General features: G+C 42.5%; 1 protein-coding gene across 1 annotated transcript in view; it reads right to left on the bottom strand.

Moving 5' to 3' along the window:
- Positions 1 to 256: 256 nt before the first annotated feature.
- LOC125961208 (OTU domain-containing protein 5-like) overlaps positions 257 to 12,676 on the bottom strand; it is a 41,015-nt gene continuing 28,595 nt past the window's right edge. The window contains exon 3 of the mRNA XM_049697696.1: positions 257 to 413. Within this exon, the coding sequence (XP_049553653.1) occupies positions 407 to 413 (7 nt within the window). The 3' untranslated portion in view covers positions 257 to 406. The remainder of the gene's footprint in view (positions 414 to 12,676) is intronic.

Here is a 12,676-nt window from a genome sequence, read left to right as displayed (position 1 = left end):
CATCAATACACCATATTGGTACATGCGTGCACTCTTTCATGATGTTATGTTCCCCCAAATAGGCCTTGATCCTTGACTGTCTCATTATTTGCAGAAACATTCTTGCATGAATTTCTGGTCTTCAGTTTTCCTCTTTGGTCTTGTAATGGAGGGTATGTTAAGATAAACAGTTTTTTGGTTTTGAACTTTCTACATAGATCTTTTGTAAAGTAGTCTAATGTCCTTGACCTTATGGGATTCCATTAGGTTTAGCGTTTTGAGAAACCACCAACCCACTTCATTTTTTCCCCAGTATTATTGAGATATAATTGACATACAATACTGTATAAGTTTAAGGTGCGCAGCATAACGATTTGACTTACATACCTCATGAGATGATTATCACAGTAAGTTTAGCGAACATCCGTCACTTCCTATGGACACAGAAGAAAAGAAAAATATATTTTGCCTTGCGATGAGAACTCAGGAGCTACTCTTTTAACAACTTTCACATATAATATACAGCAGTGTGAATCAGTCATGTTGAACGTAGTTATTTACCAAGTGCTTGTGCCATTTTCCATTCCCACCAGCAGTGTCTGAGAGTTCTTGCCCTTCTACATATTGGCCAATGCTTGATACGGTCAGCCTGTTAATTTTAGATGATCTAATGGATGTGTAGTGATATCTTACTGTGGTTTTAGTTTACATTTTCCTAATAACTCATACTGTTTATTTTTCTCATTGTTTGTAGCAGGAGGGTAAGCTAGACCCAGTTATTTACTTATTTAGATAGATAGAGAGATAGATAAAATATAGATAGGTATATAGACGTAGAAGCATACAGATGTAGGAAAAAGCGTGACCTTTGCAGTCAGACTTGGATTTGACTCTTACCTCCCAGACCCTACCCGATCCCTGGGTGGCCTTAGAAAAGTTACTTCACTTTCTAAGTTTCAATTTCCACATCTTTAAAGTGGGAATAAGGTTAATGCCAACCTTAATAGGAGGTCGGAGGATTCAACTGAATTATATATATGATGCCCTGAGCAAAGTGTAGACCAGATAGCATGTGCTCTAAAAATCCCACAGGGTAGAATTTTCCCCTTGTGGGTACATCATTTCAACATATGCGACCAGCTGCACATAAAATTATGAGACCGGCCAGGGACTCTTTCAGCCAGGCCAAATGATCTCTAACAGTTAAGCAGCCCAGAAGTCTAATGTATCATTCTCTCCATGGTACAGACCCAGCAGTTAGTGCTATGATAATTTCTACCCAAAGTAAGGCACAATGGTGTATGCCGTTGTGACCTGGTTTGAGTGCAGAGTTGTATAATGCAGGCCTACTCAAATGTAATGTAAGACATACTGTTCATCTGATGACTTGTCTGCAGAACTCACCACACCCCAGAGCGTACGGGGAACGGAATGACTGAACTATAATTATGCTACGGAGTAGAAAATGCAGAGACAACTATAACTCTAGAATCATCTTCATGCTTTCTATCAAAGAGAAGTCCTCTGAACACTTACTACTAGAACGTACTGTACGTGGATGTAACTGGGGGCCCCTGCACTGGTGAACCGTATGATGTCATTTGGCTTGGCCTGAAGATTTCACCACAGCTCTTGCAATCATGGTATGTGAAAGGCTAAGACCTGCTTCGGACAGTCACATTCAATCCTCCATAGAAGAAACCCCATCCTTAGTGCGTGCTCTGGGGGCTTGGCAGCCGCGTTTACGCTCAGTATCAAAGGAAGATGCTACCTTTGCCTCTCAGGGACGTCCCCTTTCAAAATATTCCCCACCTTCAAAAGAAGCAGGGGAGGGGAAAGGAAAACTGACAAAGAACTTGCTGTCACCCTCAGGCACTTTGATGTCATTCAACCTCACCTCCAAATAGGGAAACCATCAAAATATTTAACAAGGCACAGCCGGGCATGAGTCTACTAGCTCAAAACCGTAGCTTTTACCTTCCAGCCAGGACTGCAAAGAAAGTATTCTGGTTGACAGCTGACGGCGGTAGAAAGAGGGCCTTCCATTCAATTTTACGTCTGTTGGACAAGAGTACGTCTTTCTCCTTTAATTCATTCTCCATGAAAAGGAGCATTTGGAGAAACTGTCATCGTAAGGGGTGACTGGCTTCCAAAAGCAAAAAAAAAGACTCCCGGAGGAAAGCGCAAACTTAAAAGTTGTCAAAGGACACAAATCATTTTGTTTCTGTCTTACAAATAATTAGTAAATCTGGAGAAGGAGCTAATCCCCCAAATGAGACCTCCTCCATCATAATTCATTTTCAAAATGGCATTAACAAGCATCTCTTATTTACAATTTCTCTCTGCTATTTCTTGCTCTACAAATTTAACAACAATAAAAGACGATGTTTTTCAAACTTTTTTTTTTTTTTAATTTTTTTGGCTGCATTGGGTCTTCGTTGCTGCGCGCAGGCCTTCTCTAGTTGCGGCGAGCAGGGGCTACTCTTCCTTGCGGTGCACGGGCTTCTCATTGTGGTGGCTTCTCCCGGGACCACGGGCTCTAGGCACGTGGGTTTCAGTAGTTGTGGCTCGCGGGCTCTAGAGCGCAGGCTCAGTAGTTGTGGCGCACAGGCTTAGTTGCTCTGTGGCATGTGGGATCTTCCCAGAGTAGGGCTCAAACCCGTGTCCCCTGCATCGGCAGGCGGACCCCCTACCACAGTGCCACCAGGGAAGCCCCCACATCTACTTTTTATTGAAGTATAGTTGATTTACAATGTTGTGTTAGTTTCTGATGTACAGAAAAGTGATTCAGTTACACTGTATACATATATACATATGTATAATATATTGATACTATATAGATATTCTTTTTCATACTCTTTTCCATTATGGTTTATTACGGAATATTGAATATAGTTCTCTGTGCTCTGCAGTAGGATCTGTTGTTTATCCATCCTATATATACTAGTTTGCATCTGCTCATCCCAAACTCCCACCCCATCCCTCTTGGCAACCACAAGTCTGTTCTCTATGAAAAGATGCTTTTAAGGTGCAGTTCATAGAGCCTTCATGCGGTAGCTCATATATAGAGATTAGAGGAGAAGAAAAGAAATTTGCTATTAGACCCATTTATACAATCCATTTCACAGGAATGTAACTCAGCCATGGGGTGTTCCCAGCTCTAACCAGCAAACTGGGACTTTTAACTTCTGCATGCCTTCCAGAAATGACGATCAAAAGATAAAATAAGTTGTATTTTAATGCTGGGGACTTATGAAGTCATCCCTGTCTTGGCTACTCACTACTGCTGGAAAATGTCTCCCTGAGCAAATCTGGCTGCACCGACCCCACAGAAGCTCTTATGGGAAACACGGAGGAAAGTTCACAGCTGTGAGGCACAGTAAATGCTGCTGAGTTCCTGATACCAACACACTAACGCACAATTCCCAAGTGGAAATAAAAGAAAGGAGAACGTCCCTTTCCCTTTTGCACAAACTCAACATCCAGATGGCCATTTCATTAAACGGTTGCAGTTGGAATATTTCTACGAGCAAATGACGTGAAACGAAACAAACAAAGAGAAATCTCATCGTTTTGAAGGGAAGATAAAATAGGGAGAGCAACACCTATCAGATTCTGCCCCGGACTCATAAAGCCTTGTACAAGTCACTGCATGTTTTCCTGTGGCTTCTTATGTCAGGTTCCTGTCCCACTCTGGTAGGCAAAATAATGGCCCTTTTGGGCCATTATCATTATTATTATTATTATATTAGCCCTACCCCCATCGTAATCCCTGGGACTATGAATAGGCTAGGTTACATGGAAAAGACGAATGAAGGCTGCAGACGGAATTAAGGTTACTAATCAGCTGACCCTGAGATGGGAAGATGGTCCCGGATTGTCCCAATGTAATCATAAGGTCCTTAAATGTGGAAGAGGGGGTAGAAGAGGAACCAGGGCAGGCAGTGTGACAAGGACTATACCCGCTATTGCCAGCTTCAAAGATAGAGGAAAGGGCTTCCCTGGTGGCGCAGTGGTTGAGAGTCCGCCTGCCGATGCCAGGGGACGCGGGTTCGTGCCCCAGTTTGGGAGGATCCCGCATGCCACGGAGCGGCTGGGCCCGTGAGCCATGGCCGCTGAGCCTGCGCGTCCGGAGCCTGTGCTCCGCAATGGGAGAGGCCACGACAGTGAGAGGCCCGCGTACCGCAAAAAAAAACAAAACAAAACAAAGAGGAAGGTGAAGAAAGGGAGTAGCTTGCAGAAGGTGGAAAGGGGAAGGAGATGGGTTCCCCCTGGGCCTCCAGAAGGAACACAGCCCTGCCAACACCTTGCTTTTAAGCCAATGAGACCCTTATTGAGTTCTAGCCTACGAAACCATAAGATATATGTGTGCTGTTCTAAGCCACTAAGTTTATAGTAATTTTCTACAGTAGAAAAGGAAATGAACATAACCAAGTATCACAAGAGGCTCTAGGTGACCGCAGACGGTACACACCGAAGAGAGAAAGCTTTAACAAGCTTTAATACTGTCGTAAACTAATATCCATTAGTGACTGACACTTACTAGGCTATAAATAGATACCTGTTGACATGTAATGAGGGTAAGGTACTTTGTTAAAAAAAGAGAGCCTCTCATGTAACTATGAACAATTACAAACCATTTTGCACTTGTCAGGGGTGGTCGATGATGGTACCGCAGGCTTCCTACACACACACACACACACACACACACACACACACACACACACACACACACACGTCTGTACAGGAGGAGGCGTGGCCTAACCCTGACCAATCAATGTGAAGTGCTATCCACTCGGGGCTATTTACTAGAACTTTTTATATATTCTCTCTCCTGGATACTAAGCTGGTGGAAGACAATCTACAGATTCTGGTGGCTGTCTTTCAACATATGAGGAAACTGCCTTAAAAGGAAGGTAACACAGAAGAAAGCAGAGCTCTGAGATGGACAGGGAGTCAGAATCTTAAAAACATTCCTTGGGCACCTGAGTCTACCTGTTCATGACACTGATGCAATCCCCTCTCACTGTCCCCTGAGGCACACACTGTCACACAGTCACCAGCACCCCTTTGGGGGTGAGCGAGATGAGAAAACATAGAAAAGTCTTCCTGAAAAAGAGCTTCAAGAAGGAGGCACCAAAGACAGTCAGAGGTGCTTGAGCCGCTGGTCTCAATGGAATTTGTTCTTGGACTCCTACAGTTGTGACCTGAGGAATTAGTCTGGAACGTCAAGGGTGACTCCATTCAGCCCCTTTCAAGGATTCTGGGTTTTTCTGCCTGAGGTTTAGTCCAAGATCTGTTCTCTACTTCCCTACTTGCTTATGTATTTATTTAACAGGACAGTGTAGTGAGTTAAGATAAGAACATGAATTCAAACGCCAGGGCTGTTAGTAAATGCAACTTCAGTGCATCAGTTTCCCTGCCTGTAAATGGGAGAGTAATACCACCTCCCTCAACACCCTACAGAGCAGGAGGCTCGGGCGTAGCCCATAGTAATCCCGGGATGCATGCTTTGAAGCTCCCAAAATTACAGGGACGGGAAAAAAAGCAGGAAACAGACTTGCAAATAGTCACATGTATATATTTCAACTTAACACAATGATTAAATCAAATCGTTCTTAAACCAAAAAGCTAATTTGGAAATTTAATTATTTTGAAGGACAGGTCCCCTATGGCTTACTTATTCCATGATGTTGGAGTGGGAAAAAAAGTTAATAGCTTTCTAATTATATCCATTTTCCATTTAAAAAAATCTGGTTCTCATTTATTAGTCTGTCAAGGGATTATCAAGCTACTTGATTTACGTTCGTCACTCACAAGGCAGGAATAAATTAGTGCAGATGTATTAGATCCTGTTCCCTTAAATCTCCCCTCTTTAAGTTGCACCCGTTAAGCTCATCCGTTTTTGTGGAAGTGGTTCATAAGCCTATTTATCAAAAATTTGACTTTATTAAGTTTAGTTAGTAGTTTTCATGAAATAACCTAAGGAATACTGTACACTCGCTACCTCAGATCTGCACACCTGACTTCAAATGACAGAGAGAGGAACAAAAGCAAAAAATAAGGAGTTCATCCAAGTTGTCGCAAACGGCAGGGTTTCCTTCGTTCTCCTGGCTGAATAATTCCACTTATATATAGAATCTAAAAAAAAACAAACTCACAGAAACAGGGAACAGACTGGTGATTGCCAGAGGTGGGGAGATGGAGAGAGGGGAAAGTAGGTGAAGGAGGCCAAAGTGTACAAACTTTTAATCATAAGACGAATACGTGCCGGCGATGTACTGTACAGCATGCGGACTACAGTTAACAATATTGTATTGCGTATTTGAGAGTTGCTAAGAGAGTAGATTTTAAAAGTTCTCACCACGCAAAAAAACACTGTAATCATGTCAGGCAATAGATGTGTTCAATAATTTTATTGTGGTAATTATTCTGCAATATATACACATATAAAAGCACTGCACTGTATCACATATGATGTGTATCACATAGGATATCGCTTATGTGTGGAATCTAAAAAAATGATACAAATGAACTTTACAAAACAGAAATAGACCCACAGACATAGAAAACAAACTTATGGTTACCAAAGGGGAAAGGGAGGGGGAGAGATAAATTAGGAGTTTGGGATTAGCAGATACACACTACTATATATAAAACAGATAAACAAGAAGGACCTACTGTACGGCACAGGGAGCTCTGCTCAATGTTATGTGGCAGCCTGGATGGGAGGGGAGTCTGGGGGAGAATGGATACATGTATATGCATGGCAGAGTCGCTTTGCTGTGCACCTGACACTATCACAACACTGTTAATCAGCTATTCTCCAATAGAAAATAAAAAGTTAAAGTCACCGGGGGAAAAAAAAAGTATCTGAAGATGAGTAGATATATGTATATGTATAACTAGAAAAGATTTTGTACACCTACAAAACATGCAACATTTTAAATCAATTTTACTCTAATAAAAATTAAATAAAAAAGAATAGGTATATATATATCATGTATAACTTAATCACTCTGATGTACACCTGAAACTAACACAACATTGTAAACCACCTGTACTTCCATAAAAGAAAAAGAAAAACAGAAAAAAATCACTGCATTGTATACCTTAAAATTACATAGTATGCTAATTATATCTCAATAAAGGCAGGGAAAAAAAGAAAAAAAAAGCTGAATGTGATAATTATCTGTGAGATAATTTCAAGTCATTATTGCTCTGAATTCCAGCCTTCCTATGTGGCCTTACCCAGCCACGTCACAATAAAACGTCATCGGGGGCTTCCCTGGTGGTGCAGTGGTTGGGAGTCCGCCTGCCGATGCAGGGGACACGGGTTCGTGCCCCGGTCCGCGAAGATCCCACATGCCGCGGAGCGGCTGGGCCCGTGAGCCATGGCCGCTGAGCCTGCGCGTCCAGAGCCTGTGCTCCGCAACGGGAGAGGCCGCAACAGTGGGAGGCCCGCGTACCGCAAAAAAAACAAAACAAACAAACAAGTCATCTGATCTGATGACGAGGCTCATTCATTCAACGAATGCTTTTTGAGTGCTAACTCTGGTCCTGGAAATGTTCTAGACTCCAGAGGTAAGGGGTGGAGAAAACAGCCCCTGCTTTTATGGAGGTGGCTTTCTTGTGGAGTGAGAGGAAACCTAAACCCACCGCTCTCTACAGGGTCTGGAACCTAAAGGTGCCAAGAGAGTTTCATGGAACATGGATTAACAAGGAGAAAGAACTCCACGGCTGGCAACAGGGTCTGAAATGACAAAGACCAGAATCTAAGTTTTGCTCTTTTTATGTTCAGAACTGACTAAAAATAATAGGTAAATGATATCCTTTCAATTCCATCCATTTTCTTAGCAATTCCAAGTTACTAGGAGGAAAGCAAGAAATGGCGATCTCTAAGAAGGTGTGATTGGAAGAATTTTTTTGTTCTGGTCACAGTGAGTAACTAAGAGGGATGGGTGTTGTCAAAGAATGATGTAAACGGAGTCCAGGAAGCTGGGCTTAAAATACCCGCGCGCGCACACGCACACACATTTACTTAAGAATGAAAAATATAAGCCCAAATAAGGACAATAAAATAAAACCCATGTAAAAGGATGACCTAGAATATCACTGACTAACCAGGGAAAAAGATGAGACACTATTTTGAAATGCCCCGTGTCGGAACCATTGAATATGATTGCTTGATGTCACTTTAAGAGATCAAAGAACTCCTATCCTGGGTTCTGTCTTAGGTATTCCCTCATCCTAGAATGTTCTTCTTAGGAAACTTCTAAATCTGACTCCTTTTTATTATTCAAATTTCTGCTAGGAGGCCAGTATCCTCAAGAGGCTTCCCCTGGCCACCCTCCTGTAGTAGGAATGCCCAAGTACTTCTCAGTGGAATTACCCAATTTAATTGGCCTAATAAAATTATACCTAGCTTGAACTATGTCAGGTATACATTCAATGAGAAGCTTATTATCTTTCTTTTCTACTAGAAAATAAGCTCTTGGAAGTCAGAAGCCTGGTCTAGTCCCATTTGCTGCTGTATTCTTAGTGCCTAGAAGAATTTGGAACAATCTAGGAATATCTGTTGAATCAGTGAACGAACCTAGTTATGCTATAGAAAAGTAAACTGGGGCCCAGAAATGTGAAGTATCTTGATGGGGGTCGCATAGATCAGGGGTCCCCAACCCCCAGGCCACGGACCAATACCGGTTAGGAACCGGGCCGCACAGCAGGAGGTGACCATCCCCCACCTCCACCCCCATCCGTGGAAAAACGGTCTTCCATGAAACCGGTCCCTGGTGCCAAAAAAGTTGGGGACCGCTGGCACAGATCACTAGTGGCAGAGCTGGGATACAAAGGCATGACCCATGACCTTCAGTGTGCTTGGGTTTGCGAACTCTTGGTGAAAGAATCGTCACATTTGCATTCCTTCTTTCACCTGGATCCTTGCTGCTTGTAATAACTTCAACGGTGATGATGTGGAGACACAGAGAGATGTTAAAAATGCCTTTTTTTTCATACCGTAGAGTCCTGCCAACCCGGAAGAAATTAACATTGAGGAGTCTCTGAATCACTAACATTTCACGTCCATGAGAGGTTTGGGGAAATCTCCTCTCCCGCAAATGACATTAGCCATTTAAGAAACAATTTAAAACAAAAGGGCATTTCAGAATATTGCCAATAACAGTTAGCAAATCTCATTAATGAGATACTCTAATGTGGAAATCACCACAATTCTTTTTCCCTGCAAAATGCTGTAACTAAGCCGTTGTGTGTGTGTGTTATTTAGCAAATGAATGATTACACTATGCCCTTGAGGCTTCCTGCTACTTTGGAGCGTCAGGCTAATACCCTTGCAGTCTTGTCTGGAACTCAATTTAATGAGCAATATATTCTGAGCCATTCTCAGGTCAATTGACTGCTTTATACAAGAAGATATTAGAGCCACAGCAAAATTACCCAGTGTGCTGCAGGCCATAAAACATGAAGGATGGCTGATATTTACTCAGACGGCGTTTAATTCTGAAAAACAGACCGTTGTTAATTCTGCAGTGGTCACTGAGAACCTCATGTGTGACAGCCTGTGTTCGAAAGTAGGAATATAAGGACGACACAAGATGCTGAGAGGTTTGTTGTCTGTTTAAGGGCATTTACAAAACATCACAACATCCACGCCATTGTAAAGAAATTATACATCAATGAGGATGTAAAAAAATGTATATGTATAACTGATTCACTTTGTTATAAAGCAGAAACTAACACGCCATTGTAAAGCAATTATACTCCAATAAGGATGTAAAAAAAAATGTATATGTATAACTGATTCACTTTGTTATAAAGCAGAAACTAACACGCCATTGTAAAGCAATTATACTCCAATAAGGATGTAAAAAAAAACGTATATGTATAACTGGTTCACTTTGCTATAAAGCAGAAACTAACACGCCATTGTAAAGCAATTATACTCCAATAAGGATGTAAAAAAAATGTATATGTATAACTGATTCACTTTGTTATAAAGCAGAAACTAACACACCATTGTAAAGCAATTATACTCCAACAAGGATGTAAAAAAAAAATGTATATGTATAATTGATTCACTTTGTTATAAAGCAGAAACTAACACACCATTGTAAAGCAATTATACTCCAATAAAGACATAAAAAAAAAAAGTCACAACATCAACTTGGAAAAATGACAATATCATCCTCTATGCCACCTCTAACTTCTGCTCTTCCCCCAAATCCAAAAGTTAACGCTGTACATTACTTCACCAAGAAGACGTCTGACATCGTGAAACCAAGAAGACTTGAGTCAGACCCTCCATCACTTTTGCAGCTGCCCGAGCTTCACCCCATCTCTTCCCAGCCTAGAAGACCCTGTGGTCAGAAGGAATTCAGCTGGTTTCACATTAACACCGTTCACCAGTTGCATTAGCGCAGCCTTTTAAACAACTGGTAATGTCAAGTTCTTCTGAGAGAGATCTAGATTGAATTTTATTAAAATCATGGTCCGGACCTTTCTTGGTGAATAACTTGCAAGTGACACCAAGTAGCTTGACCCCAATGGAACGGGTTTCCTTCAAATCCTGTGCCAATGAAAACACTAACAGCACTGGCCCCCAAAGAAGCTCTGGAATCACCTTGCAACTGCTGCTCCCCTGCTGACTCGTGGCTACAAGGTGAAAGAAGTGGAAATGGAGACACGGTTCTGTCCAAGACTGAGGCGGATTGTACTGGAGGAGGGACCGTGTGTTTGATTCAGTGAGAAAACACATGTTTTCAGTCAATCTTCCAGGTCGACTCTTGGCCAGTGAGACACTGGAAGAACGTGAGGACAAGAAGAAAGCTACAGAGTTTGCACTCCTACGACCTCCGGAGTGAGCGAGCCAGGATTAGCTCGGGTGGCTTAACGAAGTGTGGAAGGAGGATCCAGTCTACCTGAACTGCAGGGTCTCCAATGGCCGGTACCCAAGCTCTTATGTGCCCTCCTCCTTCTAACGACACTACGTTACATGGTCATGTTTGAAGTAAGTAATTAGGCCTGGAGCCCCAGGATGGCTAGTCAGTCTCACATAAGCACAGGATAACAGAGGCGTTTGGGAGGAGGGTGTATAACAGACAAAAGATGAATTTATCAGAAGATCGACCTGAATTGTTCCTAGAAGAGGGACAGCAACAAGCCTTGTGGTCTGTAGCTCAGTATCCATCCATCTCTGTAGTGTGTTGTAGGGATTTGGGGGCCCATCAAGTGAAATATATAACCACGAGATGGCAGCAACACACAGTGCGTTTATTTGGGCACGAGGACAGGATGGCAGGTAGGGGAAGTCCCTCTCAGTGTGGGACTTTCCTGCTGAAGTGCAGGGCCCACCAGCCAGGAGAGGAAGGCTGGGGTAGAGGGCAATTGGAAAGGACCTCACATTTCTAGGCAATGTCTCTCAGCGCCTGGCGGGGAATCTCTGAGTCAGAGAGCTCCTAAGGGCAGCAATGGCTTAGGGTCTTATCTATGGCTAGCAGATGCTGACTGCAGTTTTGTGAGTTATGCAAAACAGGCAGGCACTAGGTGGCTTAAAATCTGTTTATTTGGTAACAAATGCTGGAGAGGGTGTGGAGAAAAGGGAACCCTCCCACACTGTTGGTGGGAAGGTAAGTTGGTGCAGCCACTGTGGAGAACAGTACGGAGGTTCCTCAGAAAATTAAAATAGAGCTACCATAGGATCCAGCCATCCCACTCCTTGGGCTCTAATTCAGAAAGACACATGCACCCCTATGTTCACAGCAGCACTATTCACAATAGCCAGGACGTGGAAACAACCTAAATGTCCATCGACAGTTGAATGGATAAAGAAGATGTGGTACATATATACAATGGAATACTACACAGCCATAAAAAGGAATGAAATAATGCCATTTGCAGCAACACGGATGCAACTAGAGATTATCATACTAATGAAGTCAGTCAGAAAGAGAAAGACAAATATCATATGATATCACTTATAGTGGAATCTGAAATATGACACAAATGAACTTACCTATGAAACAGAAACATAATCACGGACATAGAGAACAGACTGATGGTTGCCAAGGGGGAGGGGGCTGCGGGAGGGATGGAGTGGAAGTCGGGATGAGCAGACGCAAACTGGTATATATAGAATGGATAAACAACAAGGTCCTACTGTAGAGCACAGGGAACTCTATTCAATATCCTGTGATAAACCATCATGGAAAAGAATATGAAAAAGAGTGTCTACATGTATATAACTGAGTCACTTTGCTGTACAGCAGAGATTGACACAACACTGTAGATCAACTATACTTTAAAAAAATGTTTTAAAATATGTTTAGTTGGGTTATATTTAAAACAACTGCATGTACAGAAATCTGATTTGGGTGCCAGCAGGCCTTATAGCAAATGAATTTCGCTGTGAAGAAGTGAGCAACAGAGGACCAGCAAACAGGGGCCCTCTTGGGCTTTTCTTATGTAAGAAGCCTCCTAAAGCACATGTTTGCGAATCTGCATTGTCTTGTCTGTCCTGCCTGATGTCAAGGTAGCACGGGAAATAACATTAATACAGCCTGAATAAAGAGATAGCAGGGTTTACTCTCCTGATGAGGTGGCCTTTGTGAACTGACTTGGGTTGCCAGCAACAGTGGGAATGGACTTATTACCTCTTCCCAGGTCTTGGTACAAGAAGGGGAAG

Source organism: Orcinus orca, chromosome 15 (genome assembly GCF_937001465.1).
Source record: "Orcinus orca chromosome 15, mOrcOrc1.1, whole genome shotgun sequence".
Classification (NCBI taxonomy): domain Eukaryota; kingdom Metazoa; phylum Chordata; class Mammalia; order Artiodactyla; family Delphinidae; genus Orcinus; species Orcinus orca.
Note: the sequence above shows the minus strand (reverse complement) of the source record. Positions and strands in the feature narration are given on the sequence as shown.